This window comes from Micropterus salmoides, unplaced genomic scaffold, assembly GCF_014851395.1.
Source record: "Micropterus salmoides isolate LMB-PRFRI ecotype aquatic unplaced genomic scaffold, ASM1485139v1 Ms_hic_scaffold_9, whole genome shotgun sequence".
Taxonomy (NCBI): Eukaryota; Metazoa; Chordata; class Actinopteri; order Centrarchiformes; family Centrarchidae; genus Micropterus; species Micropterus salmoides.
In genome coordinates this window covers 5,652,100-5,664,378 of record NW_024044681.1, presented here as the reverse complement: position 1 = coordinate 5,664,378, position 12,279 = coordinate 5,652,100, and the positions used below count along the sequence as shown (strand labels likewise).

The 12,279-nt window shown below is 46.4% G+C and overlaps 2 protein-coding genes across 3 annotated transcripts in view; one reads left to right on the top strand and one right to left on the bottom strand.

Annotated features, from left to right (window-relative positions):
* The window catches only part of apbb3 (amyloid beta (A4) precursor protein-binding, family B, member 3), a 10,395-nt gene extending 8,231 nt beyond the window's left edge, over window positions 1-2,164 (bottom strand). The window contains exon 1 of the mRNA XM_038707494.1: window positions 1,826-2,164. Coding sequence (XP_038563422.1) covers window positions 1,826-1,892 — 67 coding nt within the window. The 5' untranslated portion in view covers window positions 1,893-2,164. The remainder of the gene's footprint in view (window positions 1-1,825) is intronic.
* A 2,224-nt stretch (window positions 2,165-4,388) lies between these two features.
* Window positions 4,389-9,699, top strand: sra1 (steroid receptor RNA activator 1). 2 transcript variants are annotated; one of them, XM_038708427.1, is made up of 7 exons: window positions 4,390-4,618; window positions 5,737-6,392; window positions 6,478-6,591; window positions 7,889-7,975; window positions 8,051-8,211; window positions 8,451-8,559; window positions 8,642-9,699. In XM_038708427.1, the coding sequence occupies exons 3-7, from the start codon at window positions 6,531-6,533 to the stop codon at window positions 8,938-8,940; spliced, it is 717 nt and encodes a 238-aa protein (XP_038564355.1). In that variant the 5' UTR covers window positions 4,390-4,618; window positions 5,737-6,392; window positions 6,478-6,530; the 3' UTR covers window positions 8,941-9,699. The 2 variants fall into 2 exon arrangements, with proteins under 2 accessions (XP_038564354.1, XP_038564355.1); XM_038708426.1 differs by lacking the exon at window positions 5,737-6,392 and having other exon boundaries at window positions 4,389-4,618.
* Window positions 9,700-12,279: the final 2,580 nt, after the last annotated feature.

Genomic DNA, 12,279 nt, shown 5'->3' with positions numbered 1-12,279 from the left:
GTTTTGGAGCCTAAACCTGGCCGAGCGGTTTTGGTGCCTAAACCTGACCGAGCGGTTTTGGAGCCTAAACCTGACCGAGCGGTTTTGGAGCCTAAACCTGACCGAGCGGTTTTGGTGCCTAAACCTGACCGAGCGGTTTTGGTGCCTAAACCTGACCGAGCGGTTTTGGAGCCTAAACCTGACCGAGCGGTTTTGGAGCCTAAACCTGACCGAGCGGTTTTGGAGCCTAAACCTGACCGAGCGGTTTTGGAGCCTAAACCTGACCGAGCGGTTTTGGAGCCTAAACCTGACCGAGCGGTTTTGGTGCCTAAACCTGACCGAGCGGTTTTGGAGCCTAAACCTGACCGAGCGGTTTTGGAGCCTAAACCTGACCGAGCGGTTTTGGAGCCTAAACCTGACCGAGCGGTTTTGGTGCCTAAACCTGACCGAGCGGTTTTGGAGCCTAAACCTGACCGAGCGGTTTTGGTGCCTAAACCTGACCGAGCGGTTTTGGAGCCTAAACCTGACCGAGCGGTTTTGGTGCCTAAACCTGACCGAGCGGTTTTGGAGCCTAAACCTGACCGAGCGGTTTTGGTGCCTAAACCTGACCGAGCGGTTTTGGTGCCTAAACCTGACCGAGCGGTTTTGGAGCCTAAACCTGATCGAGCGGTTTTGGTGCCTAAACCTGACCGAGCGGTTTTGGAGCCTAAACCTGATCGAGCGGTTTTGGAGCCTAAACCTGACCGAGCGGTTTTGGAGCCTAAACCTGATCGAGCGGTTTTGGTGCCTAAACCTGACCGAGCGGTTTTGGAGCCTAAACCTGACCGAGCGGTTTTGGAGCCGTCTTTTTTAAATCTTTTTCACAGATTCTGTCTGTTGCACCTCTACTGAAAGTCTGATGACTTTGCCCCAAAATAAGGTTTAAGTGAGTTTTCCCCCACAGGTTACACTTCTACTACACATGTGGTAATAGTGACGCGTGCGTACTAGACCCTGACATCAGTGGAGCCACACAATTGGCTTAACGTGTTTCCTGGCTCACACGATTGGCTTTCTAGAGGAGGCTTCCCCTGTAGAGACTGAGGATTCCGTAAGTGGAGTGTCTCTTAAAACATCTCTGACACTTCTCACCCTCAACAGTCGCCATCTTGGAAAGAGGAGGGGCCACCGACGTGTTTTCAAACTTGTGAAAATGGCGGCTGAGGAAGCTGCAGCGGTTGCGATTGTAAAAGTAGAAGTGCACTCATTTTTATTTATTTTTGATAAAATTTAAATCTGAGTCAAGTGAGCAAACAAGCGGGCAAATATTTTGATGGGTGATAATCAAGTGATGGTGATAATAACAAATTGTAGAAGAAGAAGCGGTTAAACGTTGCCATGGTCATTTCCAGTAACATCTGTAGAGATTTGAGATGACCTTTCAAAATCTACACAATACACAAGTAAGTACACAGAGTACACAGAGTACTTCATGTTAGTGGAAGTTTCTGAATTGAGACACATCTCTGCTGTAAAAAGGTTAAAACTGTCCCCGCCCTCCAAACTCTCTGTATCCAGAGCGTCTCTCTGACCACAGCTCCACGGACGCCGCCTACACCTGTGACCTGCTGGGCACTTGCTGGCTATCCAGACAGGTGAGAGCAGGTGCAGTGATCACAAAGGCGCCCTGCTCAGACCGCCGTGATGTCCCGCTGGTGCACGTTTGTGTCTGCAGCTGTTCGATGAAGCAGACACATAAACAAGCTGCAGGTCTGCAGGAAGGTCCTCGTAAGCCTGTCAGCTGACAGGGACGTGTGCGTGTGTGTGTGTGTGTGTTTGTGTGTGTTTGTGTGTGTGCGTGTCTCACCGTCATAGTTGACTATGAGGATGGCCAACATGTAATCCTTGCCCATCATGGCTCCGCCCTCCAACATGTGTGGTCCAATCAGCTGATTGCCCTCCAACACACACACACACACACACACACACACAAACGCAGGCCGAGCTGACAGATGTTAAAGCCTGCCTGTCTCTCTCTCTCTCTTTGTCGGTCTGTCTGTCTCAGTGTCTCTCGTCCCTCCGTCCGTCCCTCTCTCAGATGACACCATCAGTCTTCTTCTTCTTTATCTTATTTCCGTCCCGGCGTTTTGGCTCTCCCTCTCCTCTCGTTCGTCCCTCCTCTCTCTCCCTCTCTCTCTCTCCTCTCTGTCTGATGAAGGATGCTCTTGTCCTCCTCGCTCTCCTCTCGCTCCTCCCCCTGCTGATGTCGTCACTCCCCTCCCTCTCTGGCTCTCTGCCTCACTCGACCTTCACTGTAAAAAAATTTACCTCAAGTTCATTTTTACAATTTTACTCATTATATTTATTAAATTATAATCCCCAGAAACATGCAGCAGAACATGTTGGTGGTGATTATAACATAATAAATATTTAGATATGCTGCTACAACTAATATTCACATAGTATGACATTTATACATATGTGTGTGTATATGTAAATATTCCAGCTCCTACATGTACAGGTCTGTATAAAAATATAAATATATAAAATATTCCAGCTCCTACATGTACAGGTCTGTATAAAAATATAAATATATAAATATTCCAGCTCCTACATGTACAGGTCTGTATAAAAATATAAATATATATAAATATCCAGCTCCTACATGTACAGGTCTGTATAAAAATATAATATATATAAATATTCCAGCTCCTATATGTACAGGTCTGTATAAAAATATAAATATATATAAATATTCCAGCTCCTACATGTACAGGTCTGTATAAAAATATAAATATATGTAAATATTATAATATATAAAGAGAAGATAATCAGAATGTGGCATAAACAACATGACAGCAGGGATCCATCCTGCCTTGCATCAACGGTTCAGCCTGCTGGTGGTGGTGTGATGGTGCGGGGGATATTTTCTTGGCACAGATTGGGCCCTCAGTACCAACTGAGCCTCGTTTAAACGCGACAGCGTCCCTGAGTAATGTTGCTGACCATGTTCGTCCCTTTATGACCACAGTGTACCATCTTCTGATGGCTACTTCCTGCAGGATAATGCTCCATGTCACAAAGATCAGATCAACTCAAACTAGTTTCTTGAACATGACAGTGAGTTCACTGGACTCCAGAGGTCTCCACGGTCACCAGATCTCAGTCCAACAGAGCACCTTTGGGATGCGGTGCAGCAGGAGATTCACATCATAGATGTGCAGCCGACAAATCTGCAGCACTGTGTGATGCTGTCGTGTCAATATGGACCAAAGAGAGGAATGTTTCCAACACCTTGTTGAAAGTGTGCCATGAAGAATGAAGGCAGCTCTGAAGGCTAAAGAGTGAATATGTGAGTGTGTATATATTTATTCTATATACAAGTTTTAATCACAGAAACATGATCCATTTCCACAAATCAATGATCACTGAAAGTCTTTAATAACAAACAAAGGATTACATCATCCCACCATTTTTTTACCTGACGCTCTCCAGAGGTCAGATGGATGACTTCATTGTAGGTGTGACAGGGTGGCCACGTGTCCAGGAAAATGTTTGATGGCAGGGAGCTCCTTACAGGAAGTCAGACCAGTTCTACTACTAAAGTAAAAGCATGGCATTCAACAAGAGGCCAAAATAACTACCTGCAAACATTTAATGTGAAATATTATTATTATGAACAGAAAACCTCCAGGTTGTCAAACTCACAACACATTTATTAATGTTTTTTCTTACATATTTGTTTACACTTTTCCTTGATGATGATTTAAAAAATATATAGTTAAATAAAACTGTGTTGTTGCCCTTTTAAGCTGCAGCCTTTATTGATATTTGGTATTAACTAGTTGTGATTGTTCAGAGTCGACCTCTTTCTGTCGGCCGGCTCCAAATGTTAATTCACAAAAACTTGTATTTAATTTTACTACATTTTAACTTAACTTGGTAACCTTAACTTAACTTTAATTATTAAATGCATTGTTACAGTGTTAAAATCCACTCAACCCTTTAAAAGATCATTCACTCGTCTAGATTTTAGTACCTCAGTAGGAAAATGGACATTATGTAAGAATCAGAAAGATCTTTATTGCCAAATAATATTTTACACACAAGAGGAATTTGCTAGATACAAACATACAGTTAGCTTCAATAGATTTAAAAATATATAAACTTGGAATAAACAGAAGTTATAAAAGAATCATAGAACTATGTGTAAAAGAAAAACAAAACAACGTGGCAGATATTTACATGAGCATTAATCCGGATATATTAATAATATTATATATTGAGCTCCAAACACAGATAATGAAGCATGTTTAGCAATAAAAAGAAGAAATAAATGACAAAAAGACAAAAATATGTACACATAAATAAAAAATACAATAATCTTATTTTGAAATTTTGAGCGGAAGTTGTTGTGTTCAGTGCTGTACATTGACACGGATGTTGCTAAATTAAACATAACTAAACATAAGACCGGAGTTAGAAGCAGTTGTGTGTCTGTTTGATTAAATATTAGTTTAAATTAAAGTTACTAAAAACCTTTACTGTGTTTTAACTCTTCCGGTTAGCTTAGCCGTTAGCTTAACTTCCTCACCGGGAAGAAGAAGAAGCAGCAGCTGGTTGTTTGAGTCCAACATGGAGGACATGTACATTAAACCAGGTGAGAGTTAACTTCTGCTGTCGGTGATTAATAACGTTAATATTGTTATATACGTTATATAGAGTTAAATCGTTAATCTGTCGTGCTAGGCTAACGGTTAGCACGGAAGTTCGGCTGGTTTGATCCCAGGAATGAGAGCAGTGTCGAATTATCAGAACGGGTCAAACGAACTGCGTTGAAAAATCTGCCTAATCAATGTTTGCATCAGCTTCTAGACAACAGCGACTCACTTAGTAAACACAAACAAGGCGTTTACGAATTAATGTGGTGTTGTTTTTAGTTCGGCAAAGACATTATTCACCAAACAGCGAGTACTCAGGAGAAATAGAAGGTTTATTAGTTGTTGTCCTGTTGTTTTCTCAGCGCCTTGTGTTTTAACAGCTGGTACGTGTGTGATATGTGGAGTTAATAAATTCTAACGTTACATTAGAATAATCTGATGAGGTTAAGTTGTGTTTGTTGGTGTGAAATCACTTTAATATGTCCAAATTGCAGATAAGATAAACCACAAGTAGCTGGTTAAATTGTAGAAATAAACCTGCCTGATGTTATCAGCTGTCCTATAATTTATCTCTCAGACTTTTAAACAGCGAGGCTGCTGGAGCTTCATCAGCAGAAAGTCTGAGGTAAAATATGTGAGCTTCTAACCTCAGGCTTTCTGATAGTGAAGCTGCTGGTTGGCCCCGTGTTACGCTACTAACTAAATGTTTCGGGAACCTGAAATGTTAAAAATTTAGAAGATTAGAAGTTTCTGCACCAAGTTATGATGGAAATGTTTTTATTTATGTAAAAGGGAAGACAGATTTCAGTCATCAGGTGGCATTTCAAAAAGAAATCTAACAGCAGCTCTCAGATCTGTTTCTCCTGTAACATCCCGGCTGAGGCCTGGTTTAGTCTTCCCAACTCTTTTGTCATGTTCACAGTGAGAGAACGGAAAACAAAAAGAAACTGTGTCAGGAAGTTGTTAAAGTTACTTGGTGCTGCACGTTTGTGGCTCATTTTAGAATCAGCAGCTTGTTAGATGCACATTGTTTCTACTATATTTTATTGTGCAAATAAACATTTCTAAACACATTTAGTTATTTAACCGCAAGCTATATTTCAACTTTTGCTTTCAGAAATCGGTGGGGACATGTCCCCAGGGTCCTCAATGTGAATGACACCTGTGGTTGTTACGGCGTTTATTTCATCTTCTGAACTCCTCTAACTCCGCTCCAGACTGTCGGCCCCGACCGATCGCTGCCTTCCATCATATCAGTCCAACACTCCTGCAGCAGCAGCAGCCGCCGGCTGCTCCCATCAGATCATCTGGATCTGCAGCTTTCAGCGACCTGTTTAGTTTTATTGTCGACTGTTTGGACCAAACACTCAGGAAGGATCAGCCCGTTTAATTCTCTCCATAATAAAATCAGAAAAGAGAAAAACTTTCTAATAAATGCAGAAAGTTGTTTTGCTCCTTTTGTTGTTCAGACCTGCAGTCAACAGATTTTTAACCAGAAAACAGATCAAACATAAAACTTGACTTCAATCAAATGTCTGACGTGTCAGATCAGTCCGATCAGCTGCAGCGTCCAATCAGTAACGGATATCTAACGAGGGGGCGTGTCGGCCAGTAAGAGACTTCCTGTGAAGGGTCCGCTCGTGCGTCCTCGGAGCACAAATAGGATCTTTGGGACGCTCTGACAGAGGGTGGCGCAGAACAACTTCTGTTCAAGCGACAAATCAGAGAACAGAGCCGCAGTCGGTGTCCAATCCAAACCACCGTCACACACAGGAAGTGAAAACGTTTGGGCGGGGTGCAGCCGGGTCAGGTGGACACTGTTCCTTCAAAGGTAACCCTGCGTCTCTCTGTGTTCCAGGTAACCAGGAGCGGGGCTGGAACGACCCCCCTCAGTTCTCATACGGCCTCCAGATGGCCCGCGGACCGCACAGGAACCTCCTGAACAAGAGAGCAGCTCCAGCAGCAGCTTCAGGTAGGAGATCACTGAGCGATTTCCTGTCGACAGAGTCTCTGCTCGCCGTCACGCAGCTGCTGAGCTACAGGAGCTCTGGAGGAGAGAGGCGGGCGGCGCCGGAGCTTCGGACCAATAAACCCCCGCAGTCTGATTCTGATAACGGAGCCGTGTGCTGACAGGAGGAGCTCAGAGTTAACTGCTTTATTAAAATAACTTTCATTTTTAGGATTAAAAGGTCGAGTTATCTGCTGTTGTTGTTGGCGTCAGTGGACTCCAGGGGCCTCGTTTCTAAACGCTGCGTACGTCCACAACAGGGCTGGAAACGTGCGGACGCCACTTCCCAAGCACAGGTTGCCCTGAGGGAGACTGTGCGCCCTGGAAGTGAACTCATAAAGAGGAGAAACGGCGCCTCACATGGCAGAAGGATGAAACGCTTTGAAATGAAGAGGCGACTGCTGTGTGAAATAAATCCAGTATTCCAGGCTTAAGGCCTTTCTGAAGAAACAATAAGAAACATGATTTAAGATCATTTGCAGCCACAAAAAGATCCAGATTCAGGATCATAAACACAACATGTTTAATCAGGAGTCAGATTAATTAATACTTTATTTATTCTCCTAAATCAGGTGAACAGGAGACAAATGACATTTAAACTCATGCTGTTTTCAGTGCGTCAGTCGAGTTTCATATGTTGTTCTCACATGTTCGTTTCCTTATAGAGCCGAACGCAGAGCGTCGGCGTGAGGATGTGACGCTTGTAGAAACGCGTTATGGAAAATAAAACACTATTTTATGTCATATTTCTTTAATTCAGCAGCTTCGTTCAGTTTGTGTGATTAAATGTTTAAACTCAGAGGAAGTCATTTAGTTTCCTCTCTTTACAAACGGATCAGTACCTCGGTCGTCCCGCCTCCAGCCAGCGACGTCACTGCTGAGAGGGACGCCCCTTCCTGCAGATCTGTTATAAAGGGGCGGGGCTCCGGGGCCCCTTTCCGCCAGGGCACAAGCACCAAAAGGAACGTGAGAGTCCCTGAGTTAGATTCAGAGTCTGCCTCCTTTTCTTCCTGCAGTCAGGAGGCATTAATATTAATGAGCTTCACTGAGCGTTTGGAGGGCCGGACATGGCGCTCCCTCACAGGGGCCACATTTCAAGTTGATTGTGATTTATAAAGAGAACTTGTAAGGAAACGTGTCGATTCAGATGTTTAACAAATCAGCGTCTTAACATATTTGCGTTTAGTCTGAATGCAGTCAGTCTCTCCAAGATGCATGATGGTTAAAACCCCTACCATCCTTGTCTCTGATTGGTCCTCAGATGCAGGAGCCCCGCCCATGGCTCCTCCCTCATGCAGTCCTCTGGCCCCACCTCCATGTGGTCTGGCCCCGCCCCCTCTGCACCCAGGTAAGAAGAAGGGCTGCCGAGCCGAACCTCCGGTTATTCTTAAACGTCTCTGAACTCCTCGTCTCTTCCTCGCAGCTCGTCCTCCAGGAGGCAGCGTGGCCACGCCCCCTCCGCCCCTGGGACCAGTGAGAAGTCAGAAAGAGGCCGACAGCAGCCAATCAGAGAGTGAGCCTGATGTGGAGGGCGTGCTGTTGGTGTTGAACCGAGCGCTCGCTGCCTGCAGACAGACTGTCAGAGTGAGTTTGAAGCCTTCAGAAACATTCCTGATCTGATTAAAGATGATTATTGATCCTGTCAGCAGGCGGGAGGCGGAGACGGTCGGAGAGCTCGGGGTCGGAGAGCTCGGGGTCGGACCGAAGGTTACGGACACGATCAAATTGAAACGTAGAGCGCTTCACAGAGAGGCTTGTAGTTTCAGGTGGAGCAGGAACTACAAACATGGGCTCTGACTGTGACCTCTGACCTCTGTGTGCAGGATCAGGTGTGTAACGACGTGGCAAAGAGGCTCCGCCTCCTGGAGGACAGCTGGAGGTCGGGCAGACTGAGCCTGCCGGTCAGGAGACGCATGGACGCCCTATCTCTGGGTAACTGTCCCTCTACACACCTGTCTGTCCACTGAACACCTGTCTGTCTGAGTACTCACCTGTCCCCCTGTCCGTCTCTCAGAGTTACAGGCTGGCCGCTGGGACTCAGCTGATGAGATCCACCGCTCGCTGATGGTCGATCATGTGACCGAAGTCAGCCAATGGATGGTCGGCGTCAAACGACTCATTGCTGAGACCCGAAAACTGAGTCCAGAGCTATTAGAACCACTTCAGAAACCAGCAGAACCAGTCCAGGGCCCAGCAGGACCAGTCCAGGGCCCTGCAGGACCAGTCCAGGGCCCTGCAGAACCAGTCCAGGGCCCAGCAGAACCAGTCCAGGGCCCTGCAGAACCAGTCCAGGACGCAGTCTCCCAGTCCTGACTCTGTTAATCCTTCAGTTTCTTTGTGCTGTCTGCAGACTTTGATTCTTTTAACCAAAACCAGGAGGTGAGATCCCCAGGAGCAGGTAGGGGGTCAGTGGTTTGAACCTAAACAGGGATTAACACGTCCTTCAGTTCTGGTCCGGACTGTCTGGTCCCTGGACTGTAGACTTTGGTATTACGTTATAAGTCCTTAGACCATGAAGCACATGTTGAATCATTCAGACTTCACTTCCTGACGACATCATGATCAAGAATCAGAACCAAGTCCAGAAATCAGCTCAGAGACCAGAGAGACGCTGCAGAACTAACGGGAGCTGCTGATTCGGGTCCTTTTAATGGGGCCAGTTTCACTAAATCCTAATCTGTTAAAACCATGTCTGGTGTCTTGATTTTGTCTTGGGGTTGCTGCTCAGTGTCAGACTTTGAAATCCCCCACTCTGGTCTCTAGAATCTGAATTCTGGACACCCTGGACCCTATATTGTAGACTGTAGACTTGGTTTCTGGACTCTAGCCTTTGAACTCTCTTCAGACTCTCTGGACTCCCCTCCAGCTGCTCAGCAACACCCTTGTCACTACCCAGAACATCCTAGAAACCAGCGCTGACCCCTCTTATCTCTGGCCTGTTTCTGGACTCTAACGATCTACATGTGATTTTTCCACCAATCACAGCAGAGCTCTATGCATTAACGGTAAACCTCCGTTTATAGGCGGAGACTGAAACAAATAAATGTGGGAATAAATCTCTTGTCTCCTTTCTGCGTTGAAGCGTGTTGGATTCTCTGAGTGTTTTTATTCTTCATGTTTCAGGATCAGGGGCCAGACCCTGACCCTGTAGACCCCCTGCTCCACTGTCACCCCCCCCCCCCCCTTTAAACAGGAAACAAAACGTCTTTAAAGCCAACAATTCGTCTGTGGCATCGGCATATGAAGAGGAACCAGGGTCCTGCAGAGGGTCTTCAGCCCACATGTGTGTTGCAGGAAACAAACTAGTTTCAGCAGTGAGCTGGAACTGCAGCAGATCTGGGACCAGAACGGTCTTTAGATCTTTAGATAAATGAACCATATTCATTACTGACCCAGAGTGTTCTCAGTTTCTGATCTCCTCATGTTAAAACACCAGAGACCAGTCTGGATGTGTTCAGATCTTCTCTCATAGTATTTTCATCCTGCAGTGCTGAGACCTGACCAGCAGGAGGCAGCAGAGGACAGTGAGGACATTTAGTCTGGTCCCCACTGCTTCTAAGGTTTAATGCCTTAGTTTTAGTGTTGACATTCGGGATAGGGTCGAGGTCTGGTTCCGGGGTTTAACTTTATCTGTGACCCGCTGACATAAATCTAGAACGTGCGGAGCGACTCGTCAAACCGTATTTCCATTTTAGTTTAACAACATTGTCGTTGACGGCAGAGTGAGTTAATCTGCTGCACCATGAAAGATTCACCAGATGTTTCAGCTGCTGCTGAGCTCAACTTCTCACACTAATGAAGCAGAAAGTAAATCAGAGCAACACCAGAATCCATCCTGACCTGAGACACGGGGACAGACGGTAACTTCAACCCTGCGGGCAGTCGGAGGACGCACAGCTGTTACTGTGATGCAGAGACGTGTTACAGATTAATGACTCACTTCTCTGTTACTGGTTGCTCTGCCTGTTCCGGGATCAAACGTACGGCTGAACCGAAGCGCACTGATTTTTTTACTGCGCTGACGAGGTGAGTAAAACCTCTGACACGCCCAGCAGACGGGAGAAAACAAACCTTCAAGCCCGCAACATTTCAAAGAAACACGTTCAGTCTGAAAACATTGCAGACCGTTTTGAGGCTGAACTCGCCCCTGGTTACAGGCTTGTCAGGACCCGCCCTACTCTGCTTCTGATTGGCTAGTAGTCCTTACCTAGGTACTGCACAAATGCAACTCCCATCAAAGATCTTATAGAAGTGAGATGCTTCACTCGGCAGCTAAACCGGAGCATTCGACGCACCGAGTGAAACAAGGAGCTGCAGCAAAGTGCAGTCTGACAAAAATATGGTGTCAAAATGAAGCCGTGTGAACCTGCTCTGCTGCAACCCCTGAAGAACACGATGAACCTGAAAATGACCTCTTTAAAACCTCCTCGCTTGTGAAAAAGCCACAGCAGCGACACACAGCTGCCCTCTATCGCTGACATGTATAGAACACGATCCAGGACTCATCCCACCCAGGTACAGGTCTGGTAAGATCCGAACCCTCAGACTCCTGAACAGTTTCTTTCCCCATGAAAGAACTGAGCTTTCCGACAGGTACGAGGGAAGGTGTCACATCAGCCTTTAGAAATGTCTGCAGCAACAGAAGGAGGTCCTCATGTTGGTGAAGGTAGCTGCTGCTGCTGTGAACATCTGCACTCCTGCCTTTAGCACCGACCCTCTAATACCCCCCCCCAGCTTTCCTACATTACATTTATTCATTTACCTGACGCTTTTATCCAAAGCGACTGACAGCTGCCCAGAGGTCGCACGCCTCTGGAGCAACTGGGGGTTAAGTGTCTTGCTCAGGGACACGTTGGGGGGCGCGTCACAGCGGAGAGTCGAACCCGGGTCTCTCACGCCAAAGGCTTTCGTTCCTACCTTCAGTGGACCTGATGCATTTCTGAATGACACTCAGTTTTAAAGAGCTGCTGCTATCGTGTCGCCGCTGCTCTCTGCTGCAGAGGTAACCAATCAGGAACCCGCCGCATGCCATCAGCTCGGCTGCTCCAGGTAACCCCGGAGCTCCAGATGCCCCCAGTGCTTCTGGTTTGGGTGCAGTCTTGCGTTCCAGTAAGCTGCTTCCACTTCTGATCAGCCAGCTGTTACTTTTAAAGCCCTTAAAGTGAACTGATCCAGCTGCTGAGTGGCTCTTCAGCTGTAACGAGCTCTGCAGCCTGCAGGGGGCGCTGCGTCTTTACAGAGTTTATCATCAGAAGTTTGATTGAGCTGCAGAGACGAGACGCTTCGACGTTTGCAGCTCAGTCTGAACTCTGCTGACCGGCCGGCTCTGCTCCACTCCTCCTCCTCCTCCTCTTCCTCCCTGGAGAGAGGAGGAGGAGGAGGAGGCTCGAAAAGAGGAAACCAAGCAGAAAATATGAGTGGCAGAAAGACAGACTCGTCCCCGCAGAGACAGGCAGACTAAAAATAGACAGAAAGAAAAAGGAGAGGTAAAGAAAAGAGTCCATCTTCAACGGTCCAAAGACCCAGAGACATTCAAAACCAGGACCCTGACTTCCACCAGGCAGAAGCAGAGACCTGATCCTGAAATGACTTCATGGTTAAATCAGATTCCTTCATTCGGACAGGGAACCTAAGGGGCTGGGGGGGCAACTG

What these genes read in the sequence shown, in the direction of transcription:
- sra1 (XM_038708426.1), top strand. Translation starts at nt 4,594, where the DNA reads ATGGAGGACATGTACATTAAACCAG. An exon ending in CCCGCCCCCTCTGCACCCAG is followed by an intron (nt 7,976 to 8,050) that starts GTAAGAAGAAGG and finishes TCTTCCTCGCAG; the next exon opens with CTCGTCCTCCAGGAGGCAGC. An exon ending in CCTGCAGACAGACTGTCAGA is followed by an intron (nt 8,212 to 8,450) that starts GTGAGTTTGAAG and finishes CTCTGTGTGCAG; the next exon opens with GATCAGGTGTGTAACGACGT.